An 11,074-nucleotide genomic window follows, 5' to 3' on the forward strand; every position below is an offset into this window, starting at 1 on the left:
CGGTTTGAAACTACCAGCAGCTCCGCGGGAGAAAGATGAGGCTTTCTACTCCCATAAAGATTTACACCCTAGGAAACCCTGTACAGGGTCGCTATGGGTTGGACCCGACTCGATGGCACTTAACAACAACAACAACAACTGGGTACCAGGGAGCCCTGGTGTGGCTCTGTGGTTTAATGTGCCAGACTGCAAAGCCGTTTGGACTGCATGTTTGGGAGTTCAAGCTCACCATCTGTTCTTCGGAAACCCTATACAGGGTCGCTATGGGTCAGAAATGACTCAACAGCACTTAACTAGGCACCAGGCCCACCCCATGGCCACTGTCTCTGATCCTAAGAACCCTGTGAGGATCCATTTTTTACAGATGAACAAATTGAGGCTCAGAGGAGTGACTTTCCTGAGGTCCCTAAGCTAGTAAAAGGCTGAACCAGGACTCAAAATTCAGGTGGGGGACGAGCCAGGATTTGCATGTAATATCTGAAGCCTAGCATAGTGGTTACGAATCGGGCTGCTAACCTCAAGGTTGGCAGTTCGAAACTACCAGCCGTTCCGTGGGAGAAAGATGAGGCTTTCTGCTCCCGGGAAGATTTACAGCCTGGAAACCCTGTGCAGGGTCACTATGAGTGGAAATTGACTCGGTACTTAACAACAATTCTGTAGTATACAGAATACAGATACAGCCTAAACAACAACAAAGGGACCCTGCTGGCATAGTTATTTACACACTGAGCTGCTAACCATAAGGTCAGCAGTTCAAAGCAACCCGCTCCTCCCCTAAAGATGTACACCCTTGGAAACTCCAAGGGGCAGCTCTACTCTGCCTTATGTTGTTAAGTGCTGTTGAGTTGCTTCTGACTCATGGTGACTCTGTATAGGATTTCCAAGGAGCAGCTGGTAGGTTTGAACTGCAGGCATTGTGGTTCACAGTCAAGTGCTGATCCTACAGTGCCACATATAAGTCATTACCAACTGAATGGCAGTGAATATACGACAAAAAAAGAAACAACACAAGAGCTGGAATGTAGAGCATCCAACTTTAATGACCCCAGGATGAGGGAGGCAGGGAAATACTGGGAGCCTGCTGGGTCAATTCCCTGGGTGGGGAGCCTCTTAGGACATGCTTTTAGGCCTGCTCCTTTCTGGGAGATGGGGCAGATGAGTCACCTCATGACCCGGAAGCTATAACCACACGCAGCCCACACTTCACTATCCGGTGTCCTAAATCTTCATTCAGTGCAGAGGTCTCCTGGGAAGAATGATTTGTCTTGCCTTTTGCAAGAGTGTGTGAGTATGTATGTGGCAGGGAGACGGTGCAGTCTGGACACTGGGCACTCAGAGTTGGACCTGCTCATAGGGGCCGATCCAGCTGTCGGCCAGTTCCCGCAAGGTGCTGTACCGCCGCTCAAACTCCTCCTGGCTGCAGTGCCGCAGAAGCCGCCCCACCTCCTCAGTGAGGAAAGCCACTGCCAGGCGCTTCTCCAGGGCCTCGCTCCACTGGCTGCCCAGGATGACTTCCAGACTGGCGGCCTGGCCTGCCTCCCACCGAGCCGGCAGCTCCTCTGGCTGCAGCACCTGATGGCGGGCCCCGAGCATGGCCAGGATGTGGCGACAGGGCAGGCGATAGGCCTGGTTGAAGTAGCAGCTGCAGCTGGCAGGGGGCTGGGGCTGCACCCGATGAGTGTCCTCCAGGAGCTGTATGTTCACCTTCTCAGAGCCAGAGCCAATGAGGTGCACAGACTTCTGGACAACTGCAAACTCGCCTAGGCAGAGCTGTGTGGCTGGCTCCGTGCAGATAGCATTGAGGGAGTGCTGGATGCAGGATTCTACCAGCTGCACCGCGTGGGGGCTTTCAGTGGGAGTGCTTGAGGGGGCAGGACTCAGACCCAGGCTGAAGCTTGCTCTGTCTCCAGAGTTCTGCTGCATGTATCGGAGCAGGGAGGCCATGCCTTGTTCCACACAGGGGGTGGTGCCAAAGAACTGGCTAAGGGTGCGGGTGCTGACCTCCAGGCCCTGGAAGTAGAGGCTGCTTTCGGCACGGCTCCGCCAGCGGTGGGCCAGCCAGATGCGGTCATTGAGCAGCCAGTGCAAGTGGAGGCCAGGCAGCTGGGCCGGGGGGACACTGCTGCTCAGGAGCGTGTGCAGCTTCCTCAGGTTGCCAGCGGTGGCTGAGCACATGGTGCTCTGCAGGGTGGTCAAGAGCACCCCCTCCACCGGCTGCTCCAGAGACAGCTGATAGAACTTACCCTGAAGAAACTTACAGATGTGGAAGGCCGAGAGCAGGACCTCAGCGGCAGGGAACTCCATGGCCAGAGTGGGCAGTGGGAGGAAGTGGGGATCCACCAGGATGCTACAGACTCTCTCCCATGCTGGGTTAAACTTCTTGAACACCTGGAACATCTGGGCCAGGCCTTCAGCATCCTCCTTGGCAGGGATGGTGAAGTAGACGATCCGGGCAAGGGGATCCTGCAGTCGTACCTGTGGTCCATCCACCAGGAAAGTATACAGCACCTTGCCCTTTGGGTTATAGGTCCGGTGAATAAATAAGACCTCGGGGAACTGAGCAAACATGCCATGCATGGTGCAGTTCTGGTAGTTGAGGGTCTGTAACTGGGTACTCCTGAGTGGACTGGGATCCTTAATCGGGAATGCATTCAGCATGGTCAACGCCATGGGGGAGCTGAGATCCAAACACGATCCCCCTGAGGCTTCTGTCCACGAGATTCTGTTTCTCAAGCTCCAATTAAACTTAGGCCGAGGACAGGTGTAGTCTCAAGATCTGGTTCCAAAGATGGGCCTACGGAGAGGTAAACAGGCTTAAGCAAACACTGGGGATTTGGTGTGCATTAGGTATTCATCCAGACCGTGGTACTGAATGCTTACTGTGTCAGGGGTTCTGGTATGGCACTGCTGGATAAGCACTGGACTGATAACCACAAGGTCGGTGGTGTTCCCCACTAGTCACAGGGAACAGGCCAGAATGAGCCGGGAGAGGGAGTAAGGGAGACAACTCTCAGGGGAAGGAGATGACATAGGAACTGAGACACAAATGATTAGCAACCAACCACAGAAAGAACTGGTTTGATGGGATTTAAATAGGTATTATAGGTTAGCACTGGAAGACCTGGTGTGGCGCTGTGGGTTCATGTGCTGGACTGCAAAGTTTGTTTGAACTGTAAGATTGGCAGTTCAGGCTGACCAGCTGCTCCTCCGAAACCCTATACAGGGTCACTATGGGTCTGAACAGGCTTGACAGCACTTAACAACAATATAGCATTGCATATGACTGTACTGCATTTAAAATATGTGGAACACTTAAGACTTACAAAATGCTGCTGGACCTTCATGCTTTCACTTAGTCCCCGTAAATACAACAAAACTGCAATTGCTCCAACTTTCTGTGTGATCTCGGGCAGGTCAGTGACCCTCTCTGTGCCTCAATTCTGTCAACCATAAAATATGGCAAACAAATGCCCATAGGCATTTTTATATCTATTAAAACTGTTAACTACAATGTTCTAGTCAAAGGTTTCTTCTATTTGGCTTCAAATTGTCCCCATTTTACTGTTGAGAAATGGAGGCTTAAAAATGTTACATGACTTGCACACCATCACTCTGTAAGCTGGAAGTCAAGGCTTTGCCTCAGGAAGTTGACTGTTTTGCACCTGGAGTCCAAAGACCAGGGAAGGTTTGGAATGCAGCCTTTGACCAACCTCTCACTTCTAGACGTCTGATGTTCTCAATTGGAGTCAGGCTGGTGCGGGATAAGAAGCTAATCTTCTAGTCCCTTTGGGAGCTGGGTCAAGGCTGACCCCAGTAATCTGTTGCCTCACACTTTCGCCTCTTCCAATCTCACTCAGGAGTCCTAGTGTGGCACTGTGCGTTAATGCGCCAGATTGCAAAGCCATTTGAACTACAAGGTCGGCGGTTCAAGCTCACCAGCTGCTCCTCGGAAACCGTACGCAGGGTCGCTATGAGTTGGAATCCACTCGTCGGCACTTAACAATAATTACTCATTGACAGCCGGGCTCCGTCGCCATAGCTCCCAAGTGGACTCTTCCCTCGAATCTGACTGACCTCTAGGATCACCAACAGCGGCGCCAACTTAGCAATGAATCAGGCCAATGGTCTGAGGAGTTCGCTTTAACGCGTTGGTGTCACGGACCAATCGCTGTCCAGCGTTTTGTGGGCGGCACTGTTACTAGAGTTACTAGGGGCACAGTTGGCGATAACCAATGAGAGCTTGAAAGTACTTGCATGCAGACCAGTCTGAGCCCTGTGTATGGATCGGATCCGGAGTCACACTTGTGGTAGACTGTAGGGACGCGCTGTTGCTGTGAAGTGCCGTCGAGTCAATTCTGACCGATAGCGACCCTGTATAGGGTTTCCAAGGAGCAGTTGGTGAGCTTGAACCACCGACCCTGCAATTCAAATGATTTTGCTGTCTTACGCATTAGCCCACAGCGTCACACCAGGACTCCATACTAACTGAAATTCCCTCAAAGATCGAAAAGGAAAAGCAAAGTAAATAGCAATGTTTTTATGGAATTTTTTAAAAATTGTTTTGTTTGTTTTTCACTTTATTGTGAATTGACTGAAGGTTTACAGGATTTATTCAAACCCGATGCCTCAAGGGGATTAGGAAAGTTAGCACATGCAGTTGTGCTGTGTCTCCCACCTTGAGGGAAAGCTAAGGCCCAAGGTCTCAAATTCTGCTCTTCCCTCAGGACTCAGGTGATAGCATGGATCTACTGACCTAACCAAAATAGAGTCTCAAGTGAGGACCCTGCAAATGAGGATGTTTATACATTGGCTGGGATGACCTTGTCATCCTAGAAGGACAGGGCAAGAAGCATAGGATTTGCTTCAACCCACCCAGATAGTTACCTTAGGAATTAAGCAGAGACCTTAAAGGTAGAATGTTTGAGAAGGATCATTGCCTGATTGTTTTTTCCACAGGGACCCTATAGAACAAAGTAGAACTCCATAGGGTTTCCAAAGCTGTCAGTCTTTACAGAAGCAGACTGCTACATTTGTCTCCAGAAGAGCTGATGGTAGGTTCAAACCTTTGACCTTTCACTGGTAGCCCATTGCACCATCAAGGTTCTTTTATAGAGTTACATTTTGGGGAGAGTGGCAGGATTTGACCAGGTAGAGGAGTAGGGGGGGCAAAGTAACTGTCACCTAGCAAGGTACTGACACTCAAGTTTAAAATTAAGGTTTCTTCCTCAGTCTATTTGGCACCATCAGATCGCACAGGAGTAGTTAACAACCTATGATATGCAGAAGACACAACCTTGCTTGCAAAGAGGACTTGACACACTTGCTGACCAAGATCAAAGACTGCAGGCTCCAATATGGATTACAACTCAATATAAAGAGAGCAAAAATCCTCAGAAAAGACTTAAGTTGTCAAGGATTTAAGTTTACTTGGATCCACAATCAATGCTCAGGAAAACAGCAATCAAGAAATCAAATGGCAAATCTGATGCAAGAGACCTCTTTCAAGAGTAAAGATGTCACTTTGACGACTAAGGTGTATGCCTGACCCAAACCATATTATTTTCCATTGTGTCATATGCATGCAAAAGAGGAAATGAGTAAGAAAGACCAAAGAACTGATTCATTTGATTGATGGTGTTCAAGAATATTGACTATACAATGGACTGGCAAAACAACCAACTCTGTCCTGAAAGAAGTACAGCCTGAAAGCTCTTTAGACTGGAAGATGGTGAGACTTCATCTTGAGACTTTAGACATGTGATCAGCAGAGACAGGTTTCTGGAGAAGGACATCCTCAGGGAGGGAGGGTGAACTAGTGGAATGGTAAGTTTTTAAATTTGAGGCATCAGGTTCTGTTTGGATCTATAACCACCTTAGATTAATAATATTCAATTTCCTTTAAATAGAACAAGTCCAGCCTAGACACCTACTTCCTGGCAGTGAGTCCTCTTACTAGACAATCTAAGCCCACCCCCCACCCTTCAGTGCAACTCCCCTTCCTTCCCTGCAAAAGCAGAACACACCCAGCTTGTTTAATCTCATTAAAACAAATCAGCACGCAATTTTATTTAACATGAATACAAATTAGAAAGGACAGATACTTCAGAAAGAGGAACAAAAGTTACCCTTCCTCCTTTGGTCCCTGAAAGCAGGCCCTTTCCCCGGGCCTGTTTTGTTTCACCCTATCCTGGGGCATGGTTTTACTCTTTGTAGAGTGAATCAGATCTGATCTCAGGAGTGGGGGTAGGACGGGTCATGACCTTTCAGCATGTTGATTCAAACTTTGGCCTTGAATAAGGAATGAGGCTTCTGAGGAATGTCAAAGGCAGGTCTGAAAGGAGGCAGGTTCAAAGGGCTGTTAAACACAGTGGGGCTCCTCTCCCCCCTGTGGTCACTCTCCTACTAGCCCTACTACCCAGGTAGACCTTGGTGAAAATGCTGGCCCTGGCATCTCCTGTCACTTTGAGCTCTTTGACTTCCAAAAAGAGGGCACTGGGGACCAGTGCCCCAGCACAGGTACTTCATTCATGAACTGAAGCATCAGCAGGATGAAGCCCCTCCCCTTCCTCCAGCTTGCCCCAGAGAAAAGGGAGGTGACCCACCTCCCTGAAGTCCCCAGGCTGCTGACTGGATTCTGGTGGCTGGCAGGGGTCAGCCCAGATGTCCACGATCTTGCGCAGCGTGGCGCAGCGCTCCTCCAGCTCCGGCCCTTCACTCTGCAGTAGCAGGTTGGCCAGCTCCCTGCTGAGGTCCTGAATCATGTCGTGCCGTTCTTGCTTCTCAGGTTGGCCAGTGTTTGGGACCAGAACAGGGTCCCGGAACTCTCCTCTGGGCCCAAGGAGGTGCTGGTATCTCTTCTGCCACCGGCAACATACCATGGCTTCACTCACAGGCCGCTGGCTGGTGTGGAGCAGGGCCAGAATGTGCCTGCATGGCAGGTGGTACCGTTGTTGAAAGGAACAGCTACAGCTGCAGCCGTCCTTGCTAGCCTGGTGGGAGTCCTCCAGCAGCTGAATGTCCACAGAGGAGCCAACCGTGCCCACCAGATGAGTGGAGTTCTGTACCACCTCCCACTCACTATGACACAGCTTATAGGCCAGTTCAGAGCCGCTCTGGCGCAAAGTGTCTAGCATGCCACCCTGGGGAGATGGCACCTGAGACTGCTGTGGGCCTGGCTTTGTCTCTGTCACAGGGAGCCAGGAAGTTCTAGTTGGGCTTCCTCCACAGCTCCCCAAAGTCTTCTTGGACCTTGGTGGCACGTCGCTTGCTGGCCGGGCCCTCTTTAGCTTGGGAGGAGCTGTGGGCAAATTCTTCAAGCCTTTAGTGTTAAAGAAGTCCATGTAATCCACAAAGTGCAGGATGCAGTCCAACAGAGACTGCTGTTCTCGAAAGAGGTTCGACACCTTGCTGGTGACCACATCGAGGCTGTCCATGTAAGTGTTACAGGCATGCAGGCCCTTTCTGACATGCATGTACCACAGCAGTTCACAGGAGAACCAGTGGGCTTGCAGGAAGCTAAAGAGCTCCTCATCCAGCAGGGCTTGGGACATATGAGAGAGGTTCTGCAGGCTGGTCTCAGAAGTGACAAATACAGCCTCCCGCAGGGCTTCCTTCATGAGCCTTTTAAAGGATGCATTTGCTGAGCTACGATGCAACTTCTTCTCCAGGAGCCGGGTTGTGTGATAAATAGAAAGGAGGATGCGGGCAGCAGGGAAGATCTCCTGCACGATGGCCCGGTGAGGGAAGGATGGGTCCACAAAGACCACCTTCACCTTGGGCCAGTCGGAGTTGAACTCCGTGAAGATGCTCAGCATCTTGGCCACAGAGGTGGCTGTCTCGGCCTTGAGCACAGCAAAGTGTACCACTCGCCCCTCTCGTTCCTTGTTCTCCACCAGGAAAGCGTAGAGGATGTGGCCCTGGGTGTTCTCCACCCGGTGCAGTAGGAGGTTCTCCGGGAAGCGGATGAATAGGTCGCTCATCTTGCTGCTCTGGAAGCTAAGCCGGTCCAGGTCTTGGCTGTTGCCCACACTGAGGGAGGCCATGGAGCCTTCGTCTACCCTGAGAAAGTTCTTCATCACTTTTGCTATATTGGCCAGGTCAGAAGGAGTGATGCCCTCCTGCTCAGGCTTTGGGGGCACTTGGACCTTATCTACGCAAAATGATGGCTCAACTGGGGACATCTCGGCGTCAAGGCCTGTGTTGAGTGGGGGCCACACAGGCGGGGGTTTCTGCAGGTTGCCAACAGCATGTCCTCCAGGACTCACGGTTTTGGAGTCACTATGCATATGCTTGGTGTTTAGCTCACTGATCAATAGTCTATCCAGTTTCTCATCGTAACGCAGGAACAAGTACGCTGGGCACATGTCTGCCTCTGCTGTTCTCTTCCTGTTTGACTGGGTCCGAATACAGACAAATTTCACCTGCATATATCTAGGGAAGGTAGAGGTTACAATGAGAATGGTGCTGGTCACCCCTTCCCCTCATCCGATAAGACCCTATAGCTAACACTCTTAGGAACTTCTATTGGCTGAGATGTTGCCCACAGGCCACAGTGTAGCATGGGATGTAGGGAAGGAAGATTTAGATTAACTCTCAAGAACCAAAGTATCCAGCCCTTTCTTCAAGACCCTTCATCAATTACAACTCTCCACGTTTTCATCAATAGCAGTTCTAAGCCCCGATTGCTTTTTGATTACTCTTTGCTACCCATTTTGGCTGCCAGCAATGTCGGTTTGAACTACCTATGGCAAGATTCAAGGGAAAAGAGCCAAGAGGCAGGCAGGGGAGTGACCAACTAGTTCTTCACTGTTTAAACTGTCCCCTTCACTGCTGTGTTCTGGGAGCCACTGCCCCTTCCTCCAGATATCAGAGGGACATTGGATAGCTCAGTGGGGATGTCTGGGTGGTGGGTGGAGGTAAGTGGGGGAGAGCTCTGCTCATCTGTTTCATGTGAGGAAAAACATCCACATATCAGCTAACCAGCTGATAGCCACTGGGCTAGGTGATCTTTAGGGTCTTCTAGCTTTGGCATTCTAGGCGGAAAGTCATGATTTCAAGGAAAGCTTTGATTAAACTGAGGATCTACACGTTCTCTCTTCCTAGCCTCATTCTATCCATGCTTCAAGGTCCAAATCAGGTCCCAGGGAGCCTTTGCTGATGTCCCTGTTGTTGTTGTTACTAAGTGCCAGCCATGGAGTTGGTTCTGACTCATAGTGACACTATATAGGGTTTCTGAGGAGCAGCTGGAGAATTCTGAACCACCGACCTTGCGGTCCAGTGCATTATTCCCTCATAGCATTTATCTAAATGGCAAGTGGCCCTAACGGAGCAGTGGTTAAGCACTCACTTGCTAACCGAAAGGTTTATGGTTTAAACCCACTGGCTGTTCCTCAGGAGAAAGACAGATGTACCAGTCTCCTTCCTTAAAAAAAAACACCCTATGGGGCAGTTCCACTCTGTCCTCAAATTTTACAATAATGGGCTTGTTGGATGGCAGTATACCTAGGGCTTCCCAGTGAGGACACTGGAGGCAAACTGCTTGGATTTGAACCCTGGCTCCACCAGTACCAGTTTCACCTTGGGCAAGTCACTTTATCTTTTCATATGCAAAGGAGCTTCAGATAATTCCCGGAAAGTATCCATTAACCTTTTTCATTCCATCTGTCCCTGAACTTTTGAAAACTCCCTTATACAGTTTCCTCAAAAAAAAAAAAAACACACATCAGTGCTGTGGAGTCAGTTCTGACTCCTGGCGACCCCACGCGTGTTAGAGTAGAGCTGTGGCTCCGCTGAGTTACAATGGTTGGTTTTTCAGAAGTAGATCGCCAGACCTTTCCTTCAAGGTGACTTTGGGGGGACTCGAAACCAAGTGTGCTAAGTACCACACGGGGGTTCAGTCAAAAAAATGTTGTTGTGTGCTATTGTGTCAGTTCCACCTCAGAGTGGCTTTCTATAGGGTTTTCAAGGAGCAGCTGGTGGGTTTGAACCACCACCCTCATGGTTAGAGGTCCAGCGTGTATCCTACAGCGCCACACCAAGAATCCAATCATAAAAAGAAGTGTTACCTTATGATGGTTATTGGAGGACTGGTGTGGTGCTGCATGTTAATGCACTGGACTGCAAGGTTGGTTTGAACAGCAAGGTCGGCAGTTTAAGCTCACCAGTCACTCTTAGGAAATACTATGTTGTGTTGTGTTGTTAAGTGCCGTTGAGTCGGTTCCAACCCATAGCGACCCTGTACAGGGTTTCCGAGGCTGTAAATCTTTACGGGAGCAGAATGCCTCATCTTTCTCCCACGGAGCGGCTGATAGTTTCTAACTGCTGACCTTAGGGTTCGCAGCCCGATTCGTAACCACTACGCTACCATAGCTCCTTAGGAAATGCTATACAGGTTCACTATGAGTTGGAACCAACTCAGTGGCAATTAACAACAACATTATGATTATTGGAAGGAATTAATGAATGTCCTGGTGTGGTGCTGTGGGTTAACATACTAGGCTGCAAGGTCAGTTTAAACCACAAGGTTGGGGGTCAAGCTCACCAGCTGTTCCTTGGAAACCCTAAACTCAAAGTTATTTTAACAACAATGAACCACAGGCATAACATTTAGCCTAGAGCCTGGTTCAACCTTTCATTTCTGCTCCAAGTTAGCTATTTTATTATGAGTTCTATGTCTTGGGGCATTCTGGGTGTTTTGTTTTCTGCTACTTAAATCCTCAAGTGTCTTTCCAGTTGGATGGGGAAGTGTTCAAGTGCCAGGACTGAGCTGTTCTTCTTCAAATGTTTAACATAATGCTCTGCCTTCATCAGATGCTTATCAAAGATTTACCTGAGGAGTGAGTCACTGATGGGTGGAACTGGTCACACCCCTGCCGGGGAATGTTCCAGCCTAAAGATGAAACACCAAAACCAAACCCACTTTTCCTCACAGAAAAGTCCTAGTTGCCATGGAGCTGATTCTCATCAATGGTGACCCCCAGTGTAACAGAGGAAAACAGCTCTATGTTTTTTATTTGGCTGTAGTATTCATGAAAGCAAATTGCCAGACCTTCAATAGTTCATATTCAAGTTCAAT

General features: G+C 49.5%; 2 protein-coding genes across 2 annotated transcripts in view; both read right to left on the reverse strand.

The window, feature by feature from the left end:
* Positions 1–1,332: 1,332 nt before the first annotated feature.
* ZSWIM1 (zinc finger, SWIM-type containing 1) lies at positions 1,333–2,670 on the reverse strand. Its single transcript, XM_006839239.1, has one exon. It carries the CDS (start codon positions 2,668–2,670, stop codon positions 1,333–1,335), a length of 1,338 nt encoding a protein of 445 aa, XP_006839302.1.
* Positions 2,671–6,521: 3,851 nt separating this feature from the next.
* Positions 6,522–11,074, reverse strand: part of ZSWIM3 (zinc finger, SWIM-type containing 3) — a 26,645-nt gene continuing 22,092 nt past the window's right edge. The window contains exon 2 of the mRNA XM_006839240.1: positions 6,522–8,430. Within this exon, the coding sequence (XP_006839303.1) occupies positions 6,522–8,430 (1,909 nt within the window). The remainder of the gene's footprint in view (positions 8,431–11,074) is intronic.

The sequence above is a fragment of the Chrysochloris asiatica genome, unplaced genomic scaffold, assembly GCF_000296735.1.
Source record: "Chrysochloris asiatica unplaced genomic scaffold, ChrAsi1.0 scaffold00023, whole genome shotgun sequence".
NCBI classification, from domain to species: domain Eukaryota; kingdom Metazoa; phylum Chordata; class Mammalia; order Afrosoricida; family Chrysochloridae; genus Chrysochloris; species Chrysochloris asiatica.

Bases quoted from the DNA above. Each gene is read 5' to 3' on its own strand.
- ZSWIM1 (XM_006839239.1), bottom strand. From the start codon at position 2,670: ATGGCGTTGACCATGCTGAATGCATTCCCGATTAAGGATCCCAGTCCA.